At 51.0% G+C, this 26,556-nt stretch overlaps 1 protein-coding gene across 1 annotated transcript in view; it reads right to left on the bottom strand.

Annotated features, from left to right (window-relative positions):
- kiaa0586 (KIAA0586 ortholog) overlaps positions 1 to 26,556 on the bottom strand; it is an 818,517-nt gene that overhangs the window by 119,240 nt on the left and 672,721 nt on the right. Inside the window, exons 26-27 of the mRNA XM_038780001.1 lie at positions 23,087 to 23,337; positions 14,888 to 14,964 (exon numbers count right to left, since the gene is read on the bottom strand). Coding sequence (XP_038635929.1) covers positions 14,888 to 14,964; positions 23,087 to 23,337 — 328 coding nt within the window. The remainder of the gene's footprint in view (positions 1 to 14,887; positions 14,965 to 23,086; positions 23,338 to 26,556) is intronic.

Below are 26,556 nucleotides of genomic sequence, written 5' to 3'. Positions count from 1 at the left end.
TTTCTTTGCATGCCTTAATCACCGCTGCCGGCGTGAGGTCGGACAGTCACACCACTTTGGGGTAATTGGAAAAGTAGTCGACCAGCAGGATATAGTCACGCCCCTTGGCGTGGAAAAGGTCGACACCAACTTTGGATCATGGGGGCGTTACTATCTCTTGTTGCTGCAGAGTTTCTTTAGGTTGAGCTGGCTGAAATTTTTGACAGGTAGGGCAGTTGAGGACCGTGTTGGCAAAGTCCTGGCTGATGTCTGGCCAGTAAACCGCCTCCTGAGCTCTGCGTCAACATTTCTCGACCCCCAGGTGACCCTCGTGGATTTGGCCGAGCACCATAGCTCGCATGCTCTGCGGGATCACGATTCTGTCAAGCTTCATGAGGAAGCCGTCTACCACCGTCAGATCATCCTTGACCTTGTAAAACTGGGGACACTGTCCCTTCTGCCAGTCATTCGTGAGGTGCTGCATCACTCGCTGGAGCAGAGGATCCTTGGCCGTTTCCTCACGAATTTGAATGACCCTCTCATCAGAGGCCGGCAAGTTGGAGGCACAGAATTGCACCTAAGCGTCGATTTGACAAACGATGTCAGTCTGCTCAACAGTGTGGTGATAGACCTGGAAAGGGCATCTGCAACGATGAGTTCTTTGCTTGGGGTGTAGACCAGTTCAAAATCGTAGCGGCGGAGCTTGAGAAGGATGCGTTGTAACCGTGGCATCATGTCATTGAGGTCTTTTTGGATGATGTGGACCAATGGCCTGTGGTCCGTCTCAACCGTGAATTTGGGGAGGCCATATACATAGTCGTGGAACTTGCCGATTCCCGTTAGGAGGCCCAGGCATTCCTTCTCAATCTGAGCGTACCGTTGCTCAGTGGGCGTCATGGCTCTGGAGGCATACGCAACTGGGGCCCAGGAGGAGGAGTCATCCCGTTGGAGGAGCACCGCTCCAATGCCATCCTGTCTTGCGTCAGTGGATATTTTTGTGTCCTTGGCGGGGTTGAAAAACGCCAGCACTGGGGATTTGGTGAGTTTTGCCCTCAGCTCACGCTATTCTTTCTCATGAGCGGGCAGCCTTTGAAATTCCGTCGACTTTCTGACGAGATGGCGGAGGGCTGTGGTATGGGATGCCATGTTGGGGATGAACTTCCCAAGGAAGTTGACCATCCCTAGGAAGCGGAGGGCCTTCTTGTCCTCTGGGGTCTTCATGGCGTTGATCGTCGAAACTTTGTCAGCATCTGGCTGCACGCATTGCTGCAAGATGTGGTCGCCAAGGAATTTGATTTCTGATTGACAGAATGAGCATTTGAACCTGTTGAGTCGGAGGCCATGCTCGTAGATCCTGTGGAATACTCGTTTGAGGCGATCGATCTGTTCTTGAGGAGTTGTGGACCAGATAATGACATCGTCGACGTACACTCGCACCCCCTTGATGTCATCCATCATTTGTTCCATTATGCGGTGAAATACCTCTGAGGCGGAGATGATGTCAAAGGCCATTCGGTTGCAGCAGTAGCGACCGAACGGAGTATTGAATGTGCACAGCTTGCGACTGGATGCGTCCAGCTGTATTTGCCAGAACCCCTTGGAGGCATCCAGCTTTGTAAAGAATTTGGCATGAGCCATCTCGCAAGTTAACTCTTCTCGTTTTGGTATCGGGTAATGTTCCCTCATGATGTTGCGATTTAAATCTTTGGGGTCGATACAGATTCGAAGCTCCCCTGACGTCTTTTTGACGCGGACCATGGAACTAACCCAGTCCGTGGGTTCTGTGACCTTTGATATGACGCCCTGGTCCTGGAGGTCTTGCAACTGCTGCTTGAGGCGGTCCTTGAGGGGTGCCGGCACCCGACGTGGTGCGTGAACCACAAGGGTGGGTTTGGTTTCAGGAGGATTTTGTATCGGTATGGGAGTGTGCCCATACCTTCGAACACGCTATGGTATGCGCTATGATGTCATCAATTTGAGCCTGGAAGTTTTCATTAGGTGAGGCCATCGCCTGTGAGGATGACAAGGTGTGGACTCGCCGAACCAGGTTCAGGAGTTTGTAGGCCCGAGCACCGAGCAGGGATGCTCTGTCAGGTCCTACGATCTCAAATCGCAGCGTCGCTTTCAGTGACCTATTGGAAACTCCGAGTTGGCATGAGCCACTGGCAGCAATGGTATTGCCATTGTAGTCAAGGAGCTGGCAGGCCGGTGGAAGAATCCTTGGTCTGACACAGATCGTGTCGAGATCGGATGTTGAAATGTGGTTCGCTGATGTGCCGGTGTCCAGCTTGAAACGGATGCGAGCCTTGTTGACTGTGAGGACAGCACACCACTCATCGTCAGGATCCACGCTGAGGATTGGGAGGTGTTTCACCATCTTTGAGAAAGGCAGCGCATGCTTGGTAATGATGCCCACTCGGTATGGGGATTTGAGGCACCCGGCGTCAGGATCCGATGGGCTGTCGGGGTCGGAGTCTGGCACGGCCTGCTGTACCGAACGGACGCTTCTGCGCCATGGCTGGGATCGCTGGATGCTGGGCAGTGGAGCAGATCTGCAAAGGGCTGCGTAGTGGCCAAGCTTGCCACACTGTAGACACCGTCGTGATTTTGCTGGGCATTGCCGCTTTAAATGGGTGGAGCCACAATTCGGAGATGTCATGACGCCAATGTCAGGGCGTTCCGTGCGCCATCGCGCATGCGCAGTGCGATCGAATGACGGACGCACCTGTGCAGCTGGTCGTCGGTCTCGCCGTCCCCTCGGTCGTGGCGCCCATGCGCTGGAGCCCGGGAAAAGCGCGCGAAATGGCCACTCTCATCAAGACTCAAGCCCTGCATTTGTGCGATGGCCTGCACCCTCTCTGCCTTGTGGGGGGTTAGCGTAGTCGTTTCTACTGCCCTGGTGTGGGATTAACGGTTGTTAGCATGCTCGTGGAGAACGCACGTTTCGATGGCGATGGTGAGGGTGAGCTGCTTGACTTTCAGGAGCTGCTGGCGAAGGGAATCGGAGTGGACCCCGAAAACGATCTTATCCCGGATCATGGAATCAGTTGTCGAGTCATAGTTACATGACTGCGCGAGGATGCAGAGATGGGTCAAAAAGGATTGAAAAGGTTCATCCTTACCCTGAAGCCTCTGCTGGAATACGTACCGTTCAAAGCTCTCATTGACCTCAATGTCGCAGTGCCTGTCGATCTTCAGCAGGACTGTTTTAAATTTCGTCTTGTCTTCGCCTTCAGCGAATGTAAGGCAGTTGTAGATGTGGATGGCGTGGTCCTGGCTGTGGTGAGGAATAGTGCGATCTACCTGGCGTCCGATGCGGCCTCGAGGTCGGTGGCTTCGAGATAGAGTTGGAACTTCTGTTTGAAGATCTTCCAATTTGCACCGAGGTCGCCGGCAATGCAGAGCTGTGGAGGAGGGCGGACATTGTCCATGTCACCGTATGGCTGTTTGCTGGTCAACGCTGATTTACTCAAGGTAGGTCCGTCAATTTTCAGCATCCAAACCTGGTACCAGGATGTGTTGGGTAGGCTGGGTCTATGTGGACTGCGTTTGATGCAGTGTAGCAAGAGACAGACTTCCAACACTTGATGAGATGCAACACGATTTTATTTAACATCTAACTAATTTACATGTTCAACTGTGGGTTGACACTATGCTGACTTGACTGGAGACCTGAGGCTAGCCTGACCAGACTTACTAGCTACCACATGGTGTTTGTACTGGCTATGCTCACGAGCTCTGACTGTCTAAGAGACTGGATCCCGAGAGAGCAGGAAAACTGGTGCCCTCTGGCTTTATAGTGGTCGTGTCCTGTCTGGTGATTGGCTGCTGTGTTCTGTGTGTTCACTGGTCATCCTGTGTGTGAATCACTGCCTGTCTTCACTCCATTATACACATGGATGTATATCATGACATTCCCTGTGGTGCAAATTTAATATTTGTGCCAAGCTGCCAAAGTCATACTGAAAGAGGAGTAGGTGAGATACTGGATGGACTGAAATTTGATAAAGGGAAGGCATTATAAAGGCTGTCTGTACTTAAGGTTGATAAGTTACCAGGTCAAGATCAGTTGCAACCTAAGATACTGAGGGAAGTAAAGGTGAATATTGCCGAGACATTAGTCAACATCTTTCAATCCTCCTTCGATATAGGGGACTGGAGAATTGCAAATGTTAAACTCTTATTCAAAAAAAAGCGTGTAGGGAAAAATGGATCATTATCAGATTGGCAAACAGTAACTGGAGTACTACAGGAGTTTTTGCCAAGGCCTCAACTATCTACAATCTATATTAATGGATGAAGGGATTGACTGTACTGGAGCCAAATCTGCTGATGATACAAAGATAAGAATGAAAGCAAGTTGTAAAGAGTATACAAAGAGTCTGTAAAGAAATATAGTTAGGTTAGGTGAGTCAGCAACTGTTTGGCAAATGAAGTATAATGTGGGGAAATGTGCCCACTTCGTAAGAATAGAAAAGCAGAATATTATTTCAATCGTGATAAGACTGCAGAATGCTGAAGTAAAGAGGGAAATGGGGGTCCTCTTTCATGACTCACGAAAGTCAGCCTACAGATATGGCAAATAATTAGGAAGGCAAATGGAAAGTTGCCCTTCCTTGAAAGGGGGATGGAGTATAAATATAGGGATGTCTCGCACCAATTATCCATGGCATCTGTGGCACCACACCTGGGGTATTGTGTACAGTTTTTGTTTCCTTACTTAAGGAAGGATATACTTGTTTTGGAAGCAGTTTGGAGAAGGTTCATAGGTTGATTGCTGGGATTAAGAGGTTGTTGGGCCTGTGCTCGGTGGAGTTTAGAAGAATGAGGTGTGATCTCATTGAAAAATATATGATTCTGAGTGGGTTTGACAGGGTTGATGCTCAGAAAACGTTGTTTAAGGAGCAATTTAGCGTGGCCTGCACATCTTTTGGCTGTGGGGGCGAAACCCACGCAAACACGGGGGGAATGTGGAAACTCCACACGGACGGGGACCCAAAGCCTGGATCGAACCTGGGACCTCGGCACCGTGAGGCAGAAGGGCTAACCCACTGCGCCACCATACTGCCCTCGTTGCCCTTCACGGCGGAATCTAGAACCGGGGAACAGTTCAAAAACAAGTGATCTATTGAATATGGAGATTAGGAAGAATTTAATCTCTCTGAGGGTTGTTCATTTTTGAAATTCTTTACCCCAGAGAGCAGTGGAGGCTGGATCCTTGAAAGCATTCAAGGCTGAATTAGACAGATTTAGATCGACAAGGGAGTTAAGGGTTATGGGGGTCAGGCAGGAAGTGGATTTAAGACCACAATCCGATCAGCCATGATATTATTGAATGGCGGAGGAGGCTCGAGGAGTCAAATTACCTACTCCTTCTTATGTTCTTACGATAAGCCCAGGGGCAGCACGGTGGTTGGCACTGCTGCCTCATGACGTCGAGGACCTGGGTTCGATCCTGGCCCTGGGTCACTGTCCCTGTGGAGTCTGCACATTCTCCCCGTGTCTGTATGGGTCTCACTGCCGCAACCCAAAGATGTGCAGGTGAGGTGGATTGACCACGCTAAATTGCCCCGTAATTGGGGGGGAAAAAAGTTCTTACGATAAACCCAACAATGACAGGCATGTGTTTAGAAATGATAATTTGGGACAAAATTAACAGTGACTTGGACAAATGTTGATTAATTTTTTTTGGAAAATGTTTTATTGTAGTTTTGCATTTTATTCACAGCACAATAAACAAAGGTGTGTAGATTAGATACAATTTACAAGAGTGCCACATTGGAATTGCCCCCCTCCCCTTAACCCCACCCCCATAGCTCCACTGACCTTTTGGTTATTTTGTTCTCTTTAAGATATTTTATTGGAAGACATATTTTACAAAAGGAGGTTGTTATCTATTTATATATGTATAGCTCCTCCCCCCTGTCATTTGCCCCCCCCCCCCCCCCCCCCCCCAATACTTCAGGTGTTTCTTTGAGGTCTTGCACTTTGTGGCCTTGCTCTTGGCCCCGTTATCTGTTCCTGCCATTCCCAATCCCTCCCTCCTCTCTCCCTGGCTTTCCCCTCCCTCCCCTCTCTACCTGTTCCCTGGTGCCTTGTTGGCTCCTGTGTGGTACCCCCCCCGCTCTATTGGCTGTTGGCTTCAAACAGGTCCTGGAACAAGTTGTTGAATAAAATGTTGATTCTTTAAGGAAAATCAGTACAGATTTGTTAAAAGCAAATCATGTTTAACTAAGTTGCTCATGTTTTTGGAAGACGTAACTGAGAGAGCTGACGTGGTGTACTTGGACTTCCAAAACATGTTTGATAAAGTGCCACAGAACAGGCTTTCAAGCTTAAGTGAAAGCCCATGGAATAAAAGGAGCAATGGCAGCATGGATATGAAGTTGGCTGACTGAAGGGCAGCAGTGAGTTATGGTGACCGGTTAGCTTTTTAAATTGCAGAAATTGGGATTCTCCAGGGGTTGCTTGATCTGTAGTAATGACCTTGACTTAAAATTTGCAGAGGACATAAATCTTGGTAGTGAATTCTTAGGGGAATATAGGCGGCATGGTAGCACAGTGGTTAGCATTGGTGCTTCACAGCGCCAGGGTCCCAGGTTCAATTCCTGGCTTGGGTCACTGACTGCACGTTCTCCCCATGTAGATAGAATAGAATAGTACAGCACAGAACAGGCCCTTCGGCCCTCGATGTTGTGCCGAGCAATGATCACCCTACTCAAACCCACGTATCCACCTTATACCCGTAACCCAACAACCCACCCCTTAACCTTACTTTTTTTTAGGACACTACGGGAAATTTAGCATGGCCAATCCACCTAACCCCGCACATCTTTGGACTGTGGGAGGAAACCGGAGCACCCGGAGGAAACCCACGCACACACGGGGAGGACGTGCAGACTCCGCACAGACAGTGACCCAGCCGGGAATCGAACCTGGGACCCTGGAGCTGTGAAGCGTTTATGCTAACCACCATGCTACCGTGCTGCCCCCATGTCTGCTTGGGTTTCCTCCGGGTGCTCCGGTTTCCTCCCACAAATCCCAAAAGATGTGCTGTTAGGTGAATTGGACATTCTGAATTCTCCCAGAGTGTGGCGAATAGGGGCTTTTCACAGTAACTTCATTGCAGTGTTAATGTAAGCCTACTTGTGACAATAAAGATCATTATTATTATAATGGTGGACTTCAAATGATACAGACAGGCTGATGAAATGGGCGGACACATGGCATGAAATTTAGTAAAGAGAAATGATGCAGTTTTGTAGGAGGAACAAAGAGGGCGCGATTCTCCGGAAAGAATTCCAAGTGCGGTAACGAGTGGGAACTGCCGCGAGCTTCCTGGCGCTCGACCCAGCGAGGCAGGCAACGCTATTCAACATTAATTGGTCCACTTAACGAGGCACCACGGGCTTCTCGCCGCAAATTAAGGTTTTCCAGCCAATTCGCCGGCACTGCGCGCGCCAGCACCCCCCCCCATACCCCCCCCCACGCTAACAAAGTTGAGCAGCTCTTGCTTAGCCAACACCAGCCAGCTTGCAACAATGGCACCCAGGAGACCGGCCCCAAGATTCGGGGATGCAGACCTGGGGAGGCTCCTAGACACAGTGGAGGCCAGGAGGGATGTCCTGTTCCCCCGAGGTGCTGGAGGGTTAGCCACAGGGCAGCCAGTGCCGCCTGGGGTGAGGTGGCGGCAGCTGTGAGCTCGAGGAGTGTGACCAGGGGGACTGACCTCCAGTGCTGAAAAATGGTCAATGACCTACACCGGGCAGCACAGTGAGTAGACACCAATGCCACCCCCTTCCCCAAGGCCTTTCCGCCCGCATGCGAACATCCTCTGCAGCTCTCCATGTGACCTCCAACTCTCCATTCATCCCCCTTCTCCCTTCAACACCTCCCGACCCTTCCATCACACCCCCTTCCCACCACTGTGAACACGCGTGTGGCTATCGATGCCCTCTCTGTGTTTCCTCGGGAAAAGCTCCCCCACAATCACTGGAAGAGGGCCCATACTGGCGGTGGGGGTGACAAACTTAAGAATCCTCACCTCCTTCAAGGAGGATGCCCTGGAGGTGACTGGGGCAGGGGGGGGGCGAAGACCAGGGCGGTCACTCACTCGGAGGTTGGCGGATGCCGCAGAGGTGAGTAACCACCGGGCTCCACCTGGAGGACTTGTCAAACATGAGTTGTTGTTGCCTTACTGACTGACCCATCCCTCTCACTGACCACATGTGCATTCTCCTGCAGGTCCTCCAGCTAACGACACCCACCCATCCCGGGTAGCCCCCTCTCCAGCCTCCCAGGAGTACACCTCAGAGGGGAGCTCCGAGGAAGACACAATCGAGGCGTTAGAGCTGTCATCCCCACCCTCCACCAGCGCAGAGGCACCTTGGCGGGAAATGTTAGTGGTCAGGCTTCTAGGGCACAATCTGGTGAGCATCACACAGCTGCTGATGTACATCAGGTGGAGGCACCAGTTGGATATCGGCTGGACCCCAGGATCTAGCTGTGTCCCGCCTGATGCTGAGCCTGTGGAAGAAGTCATCTCAGAGCTGATGGAGAGGATAGGGAGTGGTCAGGACATTCAGAGGGAGATGTCAGCGATACTCCAGCAGGTCCATAGCCGTTGGAGGAGTCTCAGAGCCTACGGCACAGGGGATGTCACCAGCACTGCCTGGCACCAAGGCCAACACTGCTAGGGTAGCAACCGCATGGAGAACCTGGGGCATGACGTTGGCACCATGAGTGAAGGTGTCCAAGGCGTCATGCATTCGGCGATGGCCATGGTTGAGGTCTCGCCAGAATGTCTGACTCGCCGGGGGACGTGACCCAGGACCAGGCTGACCTTGATGAGGTTCTGCAGGACATGTCCTGCTCTCAGGTGAGAATGGCCAGGCACTGCAGAGCTTGTCCCAGTCATAGGTTGGCATTGCCAAGGCACTGCACAGCATGGCCCAATCACTGAGGAGCAACGCCGAGGGCATCAACACGATGGTGCAGGCATCGGGGAGCCACCAGGGCTGGCAGAGCCAGGTGACGCAGGGGCAGCCGGGTCTCAAACTTGCTGCCCCTCCGTCCCAAGGCGAACCCCAGGGCTCTACGGGCACCGATCGGAAGGAGGGGGCGCTGGCTGGTAACTCAGACACGTCCCTTGGAACATCATCGACTGTGCTCTGCGCTTCCCATGGCAGCATGGGATGCCATTTTTGAACCACAAGGGATATCACTTCCTGAATGTCCAGATTGTCTGTGATCACACGCAGGTGTGTGCCCATTCCCCGGGAAGCTTCCGTGATATTTACATCTTACAGCGCTCACAGATTCCAGCCACCTTTGAAGGAAAGCAGCAGCTGGAGGGATGGCTCCTCGCGGACAAAGGGTACCCAATCAGGTGGTGGCTGATGATGCCAGTGCGAAGACCATAAATACTCAGACCAGCTACAACAAGGCTCGTGCATCAAGGCATGAGCATATTGACATGCTCAAAATGTGATTCCAGTGCCTGGATGGGTTGTGTGGAGTCATCTAATACAGCCCCCAAAAGGGCCCTCATAGTGGTCTGCTTTGGACTCTGCACAACCTGGCACTGTAGCGCATCAAGGTGTTTCCCCAGGATCCACAGCTGAGGTTGAGGTAGCCTTCTGCCTTCCACACCCTGTTACCTGAGATGACCTTGGCGGGTGTCCTCTGGGTGGCCTGTACCTTGAGGTTCCGGGCCTACCTTCGGGCTGAAGAGGTGCTGCAGTGCTGCCCTCTTCGGGGTTGGAGGTGGAGGTGTATCACAGGGTGGGGGTGCATCAGATGGGCTGGACACACCCACAGTCTCCTGGGTTGAAAGGCGCCGACTGCCCTCGTGCCGATCCTCTTCCCTTTCAGCACCCGGAGGCCCCTGTGCTCCTCCATGGGATCGTGGGGCATCTGGAGTGAGATCCAGAAGCACCGCTGTCCTCTGGCCCTGACACTTTTGGATTCCCACCATGCAGTTGAAGCCCGGCAGCATGGAGCTCATTGCCTCAGCCATGGAGGTCGTGAACTGAACCATGAAGTGGACATCCCCCGCCACGGAGTGCACGTCTTGCGCCATGGTCTCCACTGCGGACGCCAACCTCGCAGTGTTGGCCTCATTGCATAGGAGTGACGTACTATCTCCTCGGACAGAAGGCAACTTGACTCCCCCAGTCGGCCTTGTAGTCCGAGGAGGGGTGCTCTCATCCTTTCCTGATGTTCACGACTGCTTTTGCAGTTCCAGCAGCTGTGGGACAACGTGACCCAGGGGCACATCATCAGCCTGGGGCCCAGCAGAGTCCTGGTCTCCCACATCTCGCCGAGTGCCAGATTCCTGCGACGTTCCTTCCTCCGCCTGCTGTGGATCTTTAGCTGTGAGATTCTCATCAGTGAGTGAACCAGAAGCCTGTCTACGAGCTATTCCATTGGAAGTATGACACCTGCACTGGTGGGGGATGCGGGTGACAGCTGTGATGCTCCCTGATGCTTGTTTCCCTCGGGGTTGCTCGGGTCTAAGGTTTCCAGAGGGCAAGAGGATGGTCGACTAATTAACCTGCAATGGAAGTGAGATGGCATTAGTGCATCATGGGCAGACTGAAGGGAGAAAGTTAAATCACATGAGGTTAGGTCAGCACGGTGGCCTTGTGGTTAGCATAGCTGCCTCACGGCGCTGAGGTCCCAGGTTCGATCCTGGCTCTGGGTCACTGTCCGTGTGGACTTTGCACATTCTCCCCGTGCTTGTGTGGGTTTCACCCCCACAACCCAAAAATGTGCAGAGTAGGTGGATTGGCCACGCTAAATTGCCCCTTAATTGGAAAAAATAATTGGGTACTTTTAAAAAAAAGAATTAAAAAAAAAAATCACATAAGGGGCGAAATTCTCCGACCCCACGCAGGGTCGGAGAATCGGCCGGCAGCGGCGTTAATCCCGCTCCCGCAGGGTTTTTAATTCTCTGACCGGCCAAAAACCGGCGCTGTGCAAATCCCGCCGGCAGCCTCTGAAAACAGCTGGCGCCGGGGGGATTTCATTATATTTTTGTTTCCACAAATCTCCGGCCCGGATGGGCCGAAGTCCCGCCGACGTGGCAACGGGTCACGTCGGCGAAAATCATAGTAGCTTTAAAACGACGTCAACCATTTATGATGGTTGACGCTGTTCAGTCTCGGGGGGGAGGGGGGTTTGCGGCATCGGGGGGGGGGGGTTGCGGCATCGGGGGGGGGGGGTTGCGGCATCGGGGGGGGTTGCGGCATCGGGGGGGGGTTGTGGCATCGGGGGGGGTTGCGGCATCGGGGGGGGGTTGCGGCATCGGGGGGGGTTGCGGCATCGGGGGGGGGTTGCGGCATCGGGGCGGCATCCAACGCCGCCCCCCCATCTCTCGCAACGCCGCAACCCCCCACCCTCAACGCCGCAACCCCCCCTCATCGCCGCAACCCCCCCCTCTCAACGCCAGGTCCCCCCCCTCTCAACGCCGGGTCCCCCCCCTTTCAACGCCGGGTCCCCCCCCCTCAATGCCGGTACCCACACCCCGTCCCCCTCCCTCTGAAGACCGGTACCCACACCCCCCCCTCCCTCTGAAGGCCGGTACCCACACCCCCCCTCTCTCCTCCTCCCCCCCTTCCTTCCTCCTCCCCCCTTCCTTCCTCCCCCCCCTCCTTCCTCCTCCCCCCTTCCTTCCTCCTCCCCCCCTTACTTCCTCCGTTAGTGGAGGGGGGGGGTGTGCGGCGTTAGTGGGGGGGGGTGCGGCGTTGGAGGGGGGTAGGGGTGGTGAAGGCGGTAGGGGTGGTGAGGGGAGGGGGTTGGGGTAGGGGCAGCTGCGTGCAGAGGGGGGGCGACGGTGCGTTGGCCCCGGGCATCCGTCACCCCCCTCCTCTGCACGCCGCTGCCCCTACCCCAACCCCCCCCTCACCACCCCTACCCCCCTCCAACGCCGCCCCCCCTCTCTCAACTCAACGCCGCAAACCCCCCCCCCTCTCCTCTCAACTCAATGCCGCAAACCCCCCAACGCTGGGTCAGTCTCTCTCCTCCTCCCCCCCCCCCCCCCAAATGCCGGTCTGTCTCGCTCCTCCTCCCCCCCCCCAATGCCGGTCTGTCTCTCTCTCTCCACCCCCCCCCCCCCCCCAAATGCCGGGTCTGTCTCTCTCCTCCCCCCCCCCCAAATGTCGGGTCTGCCTCTCTCCTCCTCCCCCCCCCAAAATGCCGGTCTGTCTCTCTCTCCCCCCCCCCCCCCCCCCCAAATGCCGGTCTGTCTCTCTCCTCCTCCCCCCCCAAAATGCCGGTCTGTCTCTCTCTCCCCCCCCCCCCCAAATGCCGGTCTGTCTCTCTCCTCCTCCCCCCCCCCAAAATGCCGGTCTGTCTCTCTCCTCCTCCCCCCCCCCCAAATACCGGGTCTGTCTCTCTCCTCCCTCCCCCCCCAAATGCCGGGTCTGTCTCTCTCCTCCACCTCCCCCCCCAAAATGCCGGTCTGTCTCTCTCCCCCCCCCCCCCCCGCAAATGCCGGTCTGTCTCTCTCCTCCTCCCCCCCCCCCCCAAAATGCCGGTCTGTCTCTCTCCTCCTCCCCCCCCCCCCAAATGCCGGTCTGTCTCTCTCCTCCTCCCCCCCCCCCAAAATGCCGGTCTGTCTCTCTCCCCCCCCCCCCCGCAAATGCCGGTCTGTCTCTCTCCTCCTCCCCCCCCCCCAAAATGCCGGTCTGTCTCTCTCCTCCTCCCCCCCCCCCCCCCCAAATGCCGGTCTGTCTCTCTCCTCCTCCCCCCCCCCCCAAAATGCCAGTCTGTCTCTCTCCTCCTCCTCCCCCCCCCCCAATGCCGGGTCAGTCTCTCTCCTCCTCCTCCCCCCCCCCCCAATGCCGGGTCAATCTCTCTCCTCCTCCCCCCCCCCCAAAACGCCGGGTCTCACCACTTCCGCAGCTGGTGAAACTGACGCGTATCGCGTCAGTCCGCTGCTGGCCCCTCCGGGAACGGAGAATAGCCGCCTAAATGAAGGCCCCCACGCCGGAGTCATCCACACCAATTTTGCTCGCCGGAAATCGGCGTTACGACGGTCTGCAGAGAATTTCGCCCATGGTTTGCATCATGGCTGCATATGTTGAGGGTTCTAGAATAGAATAGAATAGAATAGAATATACAGTGCAGAAGGAGGCCATTCGGCCCATCGAGTCTGCACCAACCCACTTAAGCCCTCACTTCCACCCTATTCCTGTAACCCAATAACACTTCCTAACCTTTTTGGACACTATTGGCAATTTATCATGGCCAATCCACCTAACCTGCACATCTTTGGACTGTGAGAGGAAACCGGAGCATCCGGAGGAAACCCACGCTGACACGGGGAGAATATGCAAGCTCCGCACAGACAGTGGGGAATCGAACCCGGGACCCTGGAGCTGTGAAGCCACAATGCTAACCACTGTGCTACCGTGTTCTCACTTACGTCTCTTGCCCCCATCTTGCCCTCAGCACAGGTGTGATCCTGCTCCTCGCCGGCCAGCTCAAGGGCTCTCTCCTCAAAAGGTGCTGTGGGTTCTCAGCTCGGGCATCACTCCGGCAGGCTGTGCCCACTCATGCTAGTTGTGCTCAGGTTTGTCCCTGGTTTTCCCACTGGAACCGACACTTTGAAAATATATCGTAAAATTCCACCCTATGTATCGGAATTGTCACTCATCAGAGATAAAACATATACAATTACAAAACTTATTCTTAGCAGCAAAAAGGAAATCAACTAAAGCTTAAAAGTGGCAAAACCAGTGGATAGCAGTGAATTTGAACTCAAAAGAGTTTGTCGGATTAGTCTGCAAAGCCACATCTTTTATAAACAGACCATTTCTTGAGAATCCTGGAGTGTTCTGGACAGACTAACATTGAGACAGATGGGGAGAGTGTAGGCAGGGGTCCTGCCAGGTCAGTTGGTAATGACGTCTGGCATGTGAGGGCAGCACAGTGGCGCAGTGGTTAGCATTGCTGCGTCACGGCGCTGAGGTCCCAGGTTCGATTCCAGCCCTGGGCCACTATCCATGTGGAGTTTGCACATTCTCCCCATGTTTGCGTGGGTTTCACTCCCACAACCCAAAGATGTGCAGGGTAGGTGGATTGGCTATGCTAAATTGTCCCTTAATTGGAAAAAATTAATTGGGTACTCTAAATTTATTTTTTTTAAAGTTTGGCATGTGTGGGAGGTGAGTGGGAGCGGAGATACGAGGGGCAGATAATCTATTGGGGGCACCATGAGGATTGGGAGAGAGTATTGGTATGCAGCGAGGTGCCTGAGAGAGTTGATCGTGGCGGTGTAATGGGTGTGTTCAGGGGTGCAAAGGTAGCAAGCAATCACTCACTATCACGGACACAGCCTCCCAGGTGGGGTTGGTGCGCTTTCTTGGTGGATGTCTGGCCGATCGCGGGTACAGGATGCCTCGCCTCTGCTCAACACCATCCAGAAGTTTGGTGAGGGCTCCCTCCATGCAACATGATGCAGTCTTTCTGGCAACCATCCCCCTGAGTGGACTTGAAAGTGCTGGGGAGGCGTCTAAAAGGAGCTCCCCACTGATTACCGAGATTACATTTGCCTGGAGCGAGCAAATCAGAGGGAAGCCGCCATTCGCGCGGTGTGAAACAGGTGGAAAACATTTTGTTTAAGGGACTGAATATACGTTGAGTTTTCCCACCAATGTCAACGAGATTCTCCCTGGTTTTCCCACTGGAACCGACACTTTGAAAATATATCGTAAAATTCCACCCTGTATATCGGAATTATCACTCATCAGAGATAAAACATATCAATTACAAAACTTATTCTTAGCAGCAAAAAGGAAATCAACTAAAGCTTAAAAGTGGCAAAACCAGTGGATAGCAGTGAATTTGAACTCAAAAGAGTTTGTCGGATTAGTTTGCAAAGCCACATCTTTTATAAACATACCATTTCTTGAGAATCCTGGAGTGTGCTGGACAGACTAACATTGAGGTTTGGAAAGGATATACCTCCTTCCATTAAAGCTGAAAAAGAATACAAAAATATGCAATAAGTAATTGCACACCAGGAAGTTAACCTGCTCAATGACGCTCAGTTTGGATTCCACCAAGGCTACATGGCTCCTGACCTCATTTCAGCAAACATGGAGTAAAGAGCTGACTTCAAGATGTGAGGTGAGGGTGACTGCCTTTGACATCAAGGCAGCATTTGACTGAGTGTAGCATCAAGGAGCCCTAGCATAATTGAAGTAAATGGGAATCAAGGCAAAAACTCTCCTCTGGTTAGAGCCATACTGCATAAAGGGAAATGGTTATTGTTGTTTCAGCCCCAGGATATCGATGCAGGAGTTCCTCAGAGTATCCTAGGTTCAACCATCTTCAGCTGCTTCATCAATTTTTAAAAATATTCTTGTTGGAGTTTTAACAGAATATCAAACTTAACACAAGACAGAACAAGCAGAGAAAAAAGGAAAAAATAACAACACCCAAAACAACATATTATTTACAAGTTGTCACAACATATGACCTAGTCCCCGCGGTCCCATTTCCGTATACAATAGTATACGTACAAGGAACAAGGAATATTGTACTTATATTCATAGAGATGGGGAGAGTCATGTCGAACCTTCATTTTTCGAGGGTGGGTGTTTGCACCCCTTCCCCCTGGTTCCTTACTTGCGTGAGGGGCCTGTGCCCCCAGCGGCGTGGGGCTCTCCTTCCCGTTCCTCGGCCCTCCCCTGCATATCGAGTGTGTATTCCCCATTTTTTCAGCGGCTCTCCACCCTCACCCATGCCCTCCCTTCTGCCTGCCCACTTAGTTACTGGCTACAAAAAGGTTCTCGAAGAGGTTGGCAAACTTTCTCACCGAGCATCCTGATTGAGCATTTTATCTTTTCAAGCTTTAGGAATTCAGCCAGGTCTGAGAGCCACTCTGAGGCTCTGGGGGGGTGCTGCCAACTTCCACCCCAGCAGAAGTCTCCGCCAGGCGATCAGAGAGGCAAAGGCCAGAGTGTCTGCCACCTTCCCGGTAAATGCTCTGACACCTCGACGACCACCACAAACGGGCATGGCACTATCTTAAGCCCACAACCCTGAACATGGCCTTGAAGAAGGCTGTAGAGAACCTGTTGAGTCTAGGGCAGGACCAGAACATGCAGGTATGGTTGGCCGGGACCCCCTGACACCGCTCACACTTGTCCTCCACCTCAGGGTAGAATTCGCTCATGCGTGACCTGGTTAGTGTGTTCTGTGCACCACCTTGAGCTGCACCAGGCATAGCCCTGTGCACGAGGAAGTGGAGTTGACCCTGTGCAGCACCTCGATGCAGAGTCATCCCCATATCCCAATGCCCAGTTCCTCCTCCCATTTCCGTATTGTTTTTTCCAGTGGGGTCCTGGTCTCTTCTGAGTAGTCTGTATATGTCGCCATATATGGCTCCACCCAGCCACTCCAGTACTACCATCTTGTCTAGAAGCGTGTGTCCGAGTAACTGGGGGAACGTCTTGGTCTCCTTGCGGAGAAAGTTGTGCAGCTGCAAGTATTGAAGCTCATTCCTTTTGGGAAGCTGGAACTTCTCCGACAGTTCCCCCAGGGTCGCTATTCTACCAAAAACGTACATGTCCTTCACCCTCAAGGTCCCTCTGTCCTCTTCCCAAGCCCTAAGTATGGCATCTATATTCGCCAGGGCGAACCTCTGGTTGTTGCAGATGGGGGCTTCCACAGAGTTACCACCAAGCTTTAAGTAGCGCCGGAACTTGTTCCAGGTCTTTAATGTGGCTACTACCATCGGGCTCCTTGAATGTGTGTGTGTCGGAGGAAGGGTTGCTGGGAGAACGGCGCAGGTTGCAGGCCAATTTTGACTTGCTGACCACCAGAAAGGCGGAGACACAGTGGAGGAGGGCGCAGGGTGCGGTATATGAGTATGGAGAGAAGGCGAGCAGGATGTTGGCGCATCAGCTCCGTAGGCGAGATGCGGCTAGGGAAATTGGGGGAGTGAAGGATGGGGGTGGAAATGTAGTGCAGAAGGGGACAGAAGTAAACGGGGTCTTTAGGGACTTTTACGAGGGATTGTACCGGTCGGAACCTCCGAGGGGGAGAGAGGGGATGGAGAGCTTCATGAACAGGCTATGTTTCCCAAGGGTTCAAGAGAGGCTGGTTGAGGGGCTGGGGGCGCCGATAGAGTTGGAGGAGCTAGTCAGGGGGATCGGGCAAATGCAGTCAGGTAAGGCCCCGGGGCCGGACAGGTTCCCGGCAGAATTTTACAAAAAATATGCGGACCTGGTGGGTCCCCTGCTGGTGCGAACTTTCAATGAGGCGTGGGAGGGGGGGGCTTTGCCCCCGACGATGTCGCGGGCACTGATCTCTTTGATCCTAAAACGGGATAAGGACCCCTTGCAGTGCGGATCATATAGGCCTATTTCACTCCTTAACGTAGACGCTAAGTTGCTGGCGAAGATCCTGGCTACCAGGATAGAGGATTGTGTGCCAGAGGTAATTCATGAAGATCAGACAGGGTTTGTCAAGGGGCAGCAGCTCAACACGAATGTGCGGAGACTGCTCAATGTTATCATGATGCCGGCAGTGGAGGGGGAGGCGGAGATAGTGGTGGCGCTGGATGCAGAGAAGGCGTTTGATAGAGTTGAATGGGGGTACCTATGGGAGGTGCTGGAGAGGTTTGGATTTGGGGAGGGATTCATCAAATGGGTGAGGCTGCTTTACGCGGCGCCGATGGCGAGTGTAGTCACAAATGGAAGGAGATCGGAGTATTTTAGGCTTTATCGTGGGACCAGGCAGGGGTGTCCCCTGTCCCCCCTGCTCTTTGCACTGGCGATTGAACCGCTGGCCATGGCGTTGAGGGAGTCAGGGAAGTGGAGGGGTCTGGTGCGGGGGGGGGAGGAGCACCGGGTATCGCTGTATGCAGACGACCTGCTGTTATATGTGGCGGACCCAGAGGGGGGAATGCCAGGGGTGATGGAACTGTTAGCGGAATTTGGGGGCTTCTCGGGCTATAAGCTGAACTTAGGAAAGAGCGAGGTATTTGTAGTGCACCCGGGAGATCAGGAGGAGGGAATTGGGAGGCTCCCCTTCAGGAGGGCAGTGAAGAGTTTCAGGTACCTGGGGGTGCAGGTGGCCAGGAGTTGGGGGGCTCTTCATAAGCTTAACTTCACCAGACTAGTGGAACAGATGGAGGAGGAATTTAAAAGGTGGGACATGGTGCCGCTATCGCTGGCGGGCAGAGTGCAATCCGTCAAAATGACGGTTCTCCCGAGGTTCTTGTTCCTCTTCCAGTGCTTGCCCATCTTTATCCCTAGGGCCTTTTTTAAAAGAGTGACCAGCAGCATCATGGGATTTGTTTGGGCGCATGGCACCCCAAGGGTGAAGAGGGTCTTCTTCGAGCGGAGTAGGGATGGGGGGGGGGCTGGCGTTGCCCAACCTCTCGGGGTATTACTGGGCGGCCAACGTGTCGATGGTGCGTAAGTGGGTGATGGAGGGGGAGGGGCAGCATGGAAACGGATGGAGAGAGCGTCCTGTGGGGATACAAGCCTGGGGGCCCTGGTAACGGCGCCGTGGCCGCTCCCTCCCACGAGGTATACCACGAGTCCGGTGGTGGCGGCTACCCTCAAGATTTGGGGGCAGTGGAGGCGACATAGGGGAGAAGTGGGGGGCTCGATGGAGGCTCCGTTAAGGGGGAACCATAGGTTCGTCCCGGGGAACATGGATGGGGGATTTCGGGGATGGTATAGAGCGGGCATTAGACAGCTGAAGGACCTGTTTATCGACGGAAGGTTTGCGAGCCTGGGGGAGTTGGAAGAGAAATTTGGGCTCCCGCCGGGAAACATGTTTAGATATCTGCAGGTAAAGGCATTTGCTAGACGGCAGGTGGAGGGATTCCCTGCGCTCCCCGCGAAGGGGGTGAGTGACAGGGTGCTCTCGGGGGTCTGGGTCGGGGAGGGGAAGATATCCGATATCTACAAGCTTATGCAGGAGAAGGAAGAGGCGTCAGTAGAGGAGCTGAAAACGAAGTGGGAGGGGGAACTGGGGGAACAGATCGAAGACGGTACATGGGCTGATGCCCTGGAGAGGGTAAATTCTTCCTCCTCGTGTGCGCGGCTTAGCCTCATCCAATTCAAGGTGCTGCATAGGGCCCACATGACTGGGACGAGGATGAATAGGTTCTTTGGGGGTGAAGATAGGTGTGCCAGGTGCTCGGGGAGTCCAGCGAACCATGCCCATATGTTCTGGGCATGCCCGGCATTGGAGGAGTTCTGGAAGGGGGTGGCGAGGACGGTGTCAAGGGTGGTGGGATCCAGGGTCAAGCCAGGATGGGGACTCGCGATCTTTGGGGTTGGGGTAGAGCCGGGAGTGCAGGAGGCGAAAGAGGCCGGTGTGCTGGCCTTTGCGTCCCTAGTAGCCCGGCGAAGGATTTTGCTACAGTGGAAGGACGCGAGGCCCCCAAGCGTGGAGACCTGGATCAATGACATGGCGGGCTTTATTAAGCTTGAGAAGGTTAAATTCGCCCTGAGAGGATCGGTGCAAGGGTTCTTTAAACGGTGGCAACCTTTCCTCGACTTTCTGGCTCAACGATAGGGTACTGGGACAGTAGCAGCAGCAACCCGGGGGGGGGGGGGGGGGGGGGGGGGGGGCGTTGATTATGTTAGCTTATTTTATTTAAATTTGATTTATCTAATTTTAATTTATGGTTAAGTTCTCTTGTTTGGGGGGGGGGGGGTGGGGGAATGTGATACATGTGATGTTACGGTATGGGGGGAATTGTGGGTGTTATGGGGCTGTTAGTTGCATATTACTGCTTTTTGCTATACTTTTTGTTATATTTTCTGCAAAAAATTCCAATAAAAAAATTTAAAAAAAATAAAAAATAAAAAAAAAAAAATAAAATAAAACCATAAATGCCTTAATAAAATGTTTGTTAAAAAAAAAAAGAATGTGTGTGTGTCGTGTGTGGTGGGAGGGCGGTCGATAGGGCCAGGCCTCCCACGTGTCGCCCTCTCTTATGGATTCGTATCCTCGGGACTCTCCTCCCACCACCGATGGGGGGCATAATTAGCTTATCATCCTGAATGAAGAAGGATTTAGGGATAAAGATCGGGAATAATTTAACTATGAAGAGGAATCTGGGCAGCTCTTTCATTTTGATCACCTGTACCCTTCCTGCTAGCAAGAGCGGGAGCAAGGTGCGAGTCCCGTCTTTGTAGATCCCTCTTTATGTCCTCCATCAAGGTGGTGGAGCTATTGTATCCCCAGGTACCTGAACTGGATGGCTGGGTTGCTGGTTCTTCGGCGCTTTGGGCAGAATTGCAGTCGATGAGGGAGTTGATTTGGACAATTTGTTGTTCTTTTCGTGCTCGTTCATTTGGGTTAATGGGTCTGAACCAAGGTTTCTAGATAAGAACCGCCTTTTCTGCGACCGCTTAACTCAGGGGTGGGCAAACTTTTCCGTGCAAGGGCCGCATTCAGAAATTCACAATTCACAAAGGGCCGCATAGTATATTAAGTAAAATAATTACTTCACCCGGTTATGATTGTGGGCGCGTCATATAGAACATGGAACAGTACAGCACAGAACAGGCCCTTCGGCCCTCGACGTTGTGCCAAGCAATGATCACCCTACTCAAGTCAACGTATCCACCTATACCAGTAAGTAACCCAACAGCCCCCCCACCCATTAACCTTTAAAAAAAAATTTAAAAAAAAAAAAAAAATTTTTTTTAAAAAAATTTTTTTTTTTTTTTTTTTTTTTTAATAACTTGGTGGGCCGCAGAAATACCTTTGGCGGGCCGCATGCGGCCCGCGGGCCGTAGTTTGCCCACCCCTGGCTTAACTCAATCCCGCCACCAGAAAAAGGATTCTTTAAACCACTGGCATGCCTGCAGCAGGTGCTGGATTAAACTTTCTTACAGGTCAATCTGACTGTAGAATGAGATTTACTCCTCCTTTCAGGGAGAGAGAAAACTCAAATGCTTCTTCAGCTCAGTCCAAAACACTAAGCTGCTTCATCAATGACCTTCCCTCCACCATAAGATCAGATGTGGAGATGTTTGCTGATGATTGCAGAGTGTTCTTCAGATAGTGAGGCAGTTCGTATCCATGTGGAACAAAATCTGGTCAAAAATTAGACTTGAGAAGTTAAGTGGCATGTAACATTTGTGCCAGACAAGGGTCAGGCTCTGACCATCTCCAACAAGAGAGAATCTGACCATCGCCCCTTGACATTCAACGGCATTAGCATCACTGAATTCCCCCACCATCAACATCCTGCAGTTACCATTGACCAGAAACTTATGAATATTGTGGGTACAACATCAGAGGCAGGAGATTTTGCGATGAATAACTCATCTCCTGACTTCCTAAAACCTGTTCTCCATTTCCCTCCCTACAAGCCACTTGCCTGCATGAGTGCATCTCCAACAACATAGGGGCAGCAGGGTAGCATGGTGGTTAGCATAAATGCTTCACAGCTCCAGGGTCCCAGGTTCGATTCCCGGCTGGGTCACTGTCTGTGTGGAGTCTGCACGTCCTCCCCCTGTGTGCGTGGGTTTCCTCCGGGTGCTCCGGTTTCCTCCCACAGTCCAAAGATGTGCGGGTTAGGTGGATTGGCGATGCTAAATTGCCCGTAGTGTCCTAATAAAAGTAAGGTTAAGGGGGGGGTTGTTGGGTTATGGGTATAGGGTGGATACGTGGGTTTGAGTAGGATGATCATGGCTCGGCACAACATTGAGGGCCGAAGGGCCTGTTCTGTGCTGTACTGTTCTATAACACTGAGGAAGCTCAACACCATTCAGGACATAGAAGTCCACTTGTCTTCCTCCATTCACTCCCTCTACTACCAATGCACAGTTGGAACAGTGTGTACCACATTCAAGATGCATTGCTAGTGGTTGTCAAGGAATCTATCATTGAAGGGCCACGTGATGTTCATCTCTCCCCTGCAACCCCTTTCCCCAATCCTGTTTCCCTGTCTCTCCCTGGGGCTCTGCGCTGTCTTTCCCTACAAGGGGAGAAAGCAGAGCATTTTGAGTGTGTGAAATTGATTATGTGGAGAGGAGGGAATGAGACCAATTGTGAAGGGTGACTGTGAGGAATGGGTGTGAGATATCAATAGGATGAGAGTGAGTGAAAGAAGAATGAGAGGACCTGCCAGGTGTGTTGGTCTGAGGAGCGTAGAAGCCACTCAACTTTCCTACCCTCATATATTTAAGGTGGTTGGTAGAATTCTAGAGGGGACATGAGGAGAAATTTCTTCTCCAAGATGGTGGTGGGTGTTTGAAAGTTGCTGCATGGTTTGATGGTGGAGACAGAAACCCTCATCTCATTTAAAAGAGACCTACCTAAAGTGCTGTAATCTGCAAGGCTCCAGACCGGGGGCTGGAAGGTAGGATTAGGATGGGCAGCTGTTTTTTTTATTTTCCAGCCGGCGCAGACACATTGAGCTGAATGACCTGTTTCCGTGCTGTGACATTTCTATGGTTCTATGAGGTCATTAAACCTCTTGGTGCATGGAATAGAGGTTCAAGGGAGCACATCACTGCTGCTCATTTCACAGAATAATACAGTGCAACTTCCACCGATGCCTATTTGGTTTGAGAGGCTGGCTTCGTCTTCCAGTCTGCAGGAAACAGTGCTTCACTGTAGTCCTACAAATCCTGGAGCAGACTATTGAGGGAAGTCAGGGTCCCTGGGGGGCAGCCTCCCCCACTTCTGGCTTCCATTCCTCTGGTTGCTGAAGTACGAGGAAGTAATAAGCAGCCACACTGACCCCTATCAGGATCCCTTTGCTAGAAATCCCTCCTTGGAAAGGTGTGGGTTGTCAAAACGCCCACCCTCTACCATTGGTTGTGTAACCTGGAAGTGGAAGCTAATGCTGTCGCTCATGAACCCCAGCAAAGGCCTCTTTGAAGAAAAACTGTTTCCCAACCCACTGTTGGAACCCTCTACACGCGACTCCTGTCAAGGTACATGGATCGTATTGGATTACAATGTTCAGTTCTTCAATGCAATTGCTTTTGAGTGACTAGTTTGCATCTCAGACTTCCTCTATATCCCATTGTTTTATATCCGCAGGACTGTACAACAGCCCACTCGTTACATATTTACTGATTTGTTAAGTGGTTTTGTTGCCACTTTATACCTTTTGCTGCGGTCAGCTGCCCATAGCTTATCAGGACCTCTCCTTCAGATATGTTTCGGTCAGCAGTTTCAGTTTCAGTGACAGAGATCGTTGAGCTACTTTCCTCGGTAGACGGTGGTGGAGTCAGCGATTGAGCGGGGAGTGTTGGGGCTTGCACTTGTGGCGCAAGTGGAGTTGGGAGTACAGGTATGACAGCACATTGCGGGAGGACCAAACTCTCAGGTTCTTCATCCTTGGCGACTGACATAACACTAAGGCACAAAAGGATACAGATATAAATTAATAAATAGGCAAATATTTACACCAGAAACAGTTTCTGATCCAGAAACCTAAAAATATGCAAAACAAAACTTTGAATCAGAGGATAACTAATGAATCAATCTAATGCCCACTCTGTAAATTATACTCACTGAACTACCAAAGCCCAAATTTATGCAGATTCCTCATTGCTCCCAAGGTAGGACTCTTTGTAAAGCTAGAGGAGAAATAGGCATAACACACCAGGCACTAAATCTGAAATGTTAAAAAATTATGGAAAGTTGATGGGCTTCACTCTTAACCATGTGGTTCACCATTCCAGGCTGCACATACTCAGCTTATTTGGGCTGCAAAAATATTATTTTTAAGAAAAAGAGAAAATTGATTGTACAGATATTATGCTTTTTTAAACTTCTCTTTAGCTGCATGTTTTTGAACACTCCTTACACCCACCAAACAGATGGTGCAGGTAAATGAATTTGCAACAGGAAGGCAGGAATGGTCAGGTGTATTAGCTGTCATTTTCTTCTTAGCTGCTCGCTCATTATTTCAAAACCAAATCGAACATAAGTAGAATGGTTTCACCATGTACCGATATGGACATTGTACTCAGGATAGAATTAGTATCCAGTAGCGGACTAAGTAGAAACTAAAAATCTTATTTTAAAATTCCACACAAGTGAAGACTCTTACGCAATCTAAATGCACTCAATATTTATTGGTTGCAGTTGCAATTGTGTAGTGGTGCATGTGCTGAACACTCCTTAGCTTGGACCTAAAATGTTTACTTTTGCCATCAGTCCATTGATTATGTGAAAAGCAAATACAGACTTCGATTTTTCTAGGATAAAGACATAAACAACATTTGTGTGTGACATTCGCATCAATATCTCTGCACCCAGGACTTCTGAAAATGCGGTGTAAGCTGCATGGATCCTAGCATACTGATGTGCATCAAGCTATTTTTAAATAATCATTGCGACTTTGTTTTGCCTGTGTGGCTATCAGGGGCACATTTGTCCTGAGATTTCTTTGTCACTAGCTGGTGCCATGACAGATGCTGACAGCCATGACACTCTATGGAGTTGGTGCACGATGATATCCTCACTGAATGATTAATGATCAGGACATTAACAAAGACATGTGTTGATGGATGATAGACAGGTCATTACCAAAAAAGTCTGTTTTACATATATAGATAAAAGGAGAAAGGCTTGCATTTATATAGAGCTCTTCATGACCCACTGGACGTTTCAAAGCGCTTTTAGTCAATGAAGTGCTTTTGACATGTAGCCACTGTTGTACTGTACAAAGGAAATACATTTCTTAAAATACTACTTTACTAATTCGTATTATAGTTCGGAATAGGGGATTACGGTATTAATTTCATAATTGATAGGACTGTTAGCATGCTTGTGCGAAGCAGGTCTTTGATGATTGGATAATTTAACCAGTGTGAAAGACTAAATAGAGGCATTTTAGAGCCCTTTTCAATTATGAATAAAGCTTTAGATGAAAGCTTTATTTATCATATTTTCAAAGATTAATGAAAAATAAAATTTACAACTGAGGGTGAAGAGAATAAGCGACCTGCACGAATCTTCACTGGAATTTATTTACTGAGCAGAGTGAATGCTCATGACAGATAATAAAGAAGGAAAGATACTAAACAGAGATACAAAAAGTGGAACACAGATGGGATGAACAAATTATGCAACATGACGGCGATAAGATCCAAGAAAAGAGAAGTAAGCGGCAAGAATAGGAGACTTAATTTACGGAGAAGCTAGATAAGCATGGGAGGGAGAAGAGAATAGAGGATTTTGCTCAGAGTTAGATGGCTGGAGGTGCGAGTACAATTCGAAGTAAAAGAACGGAAGTTGTTAACAAAAACAAACGCAGATCTCATAAATAGATAGAAAAGTTGCCATCTCAAAAAGAAATAAGCAGAAATAATGTGAATCCATGATGAACCAGTCTGCATCCCATTTCTTATTTCTGTTAGTCTCTCTTCTCTAAAATAATAAAAAATATTTTTTAAATAATCTACCCTCTTCCAATCAATTCATTTTGCTCTCTTTCTGCTTTTACATTTTTCTTTCTTTTTTGTTTACCGTCTCATGTTTTTCCCTCACCTTTTTTCTATTTCCTTCCATTGTTTTGTTGACGGAGGGGGGGATATCCAGAAGAGGATAAAGCATTTTGTGGCCAAGTAATGCCTGCCCAGCTGAGTGGAATGGTGGGCAGCATGGCCAATCGGGGCTGAAAGGCAAGACAGGCGGGGGCAGTGGATGCAGGCTGTTAACTGGAAGTTGGTCACAGTCACCCATTTAAAGGGACCCTGGCACAGGATGGTGACAGTTGAGCAGGATTGGTGTTCCGGAGTCTGAAGGTTGCAGACAGAAATCTTTGAAATCGTTGACTTAGCAACAGTAGAGAACAGGTTGTTTTTAAATTCTGGCGACTATTGTGCTGGTAGTGTATTATTCAGGATTCTTACAGGGAAGAAAGTACACTTGAGCACACATGCCCATTGCCCTAGAGTGTTCAGGAAAAGACTCAAATTCTACCCTTTGACTCCCTTTGCCTTTCCACGCATGGTTGAGAGAATGAAGCCGCCAGTTGCTATGTGGTCCTGACCAAGCATGGCCCAAAATTTGATCATGACTCCCTGTGAGTCCTATTCCAGACTGTAAGTTATTGATAGGAGAGCCTTATAACTTCAGACAGGAAGAGACAACCTCCCAGCCAGACCAAAGCGCCTGGTTGGAGGTCACAAAGGTAGTCAGCGGCTGTAGGTTGTCTAAAATGTCTGCCAAGGTGAATATACATCCATTTTGCAGATGGACCTTCATGGAAAAGTGTGAGAGTGTGAAGTGTCCCAAGTGTGGGATTGCCTGGTGTCATGACTTTTTACAGCAGATTTAATTCAATGCCCGTTTTATTTGCAGGAGAATAGGGCACATAATGCCCAGGTGCCAGGACTGGAGGTAGATCAGCCAAGCTGGCAATTCTGTTCGGAGAAGTGAGGTCAATGGATGGCTCCAAGGTGATAAGTAATATTCCAAGGGTACATAGTTCTCTCCAGAAAATATAGCGCTGAAGGGGATGAGGGTGCGTTGGTGGAAGCTGGGGAAGATGCAGGGAAGTAGCACTGATGGGTTTGGACTTCGGAGCCTTGCAGAATTTGGGAAAGAATGTGTATTTCAATG

The sequence above is a fragment of the Scyliorhinus canicula genome, chromosome 2, assembly GCF_902713615.1.
Source record: "Scyliorhinus canicula chromosome 2, sScyCan1.1, whole genome shotgun sequence".
In the NCBI taxonomy this organism is placed as follows: domain Eukaryota; kingdom Metazoa; phylum Chordata; class Chondrichthyes; order Carcharhiniformes; family Scyliorhinidae; genus Scyliorhinus; species Scyliorhinus canicula.
Note: the sequence above shows the minus strand (reverse complement) of the source record. Positions and strands in the feature narration are given on the sequence as shown.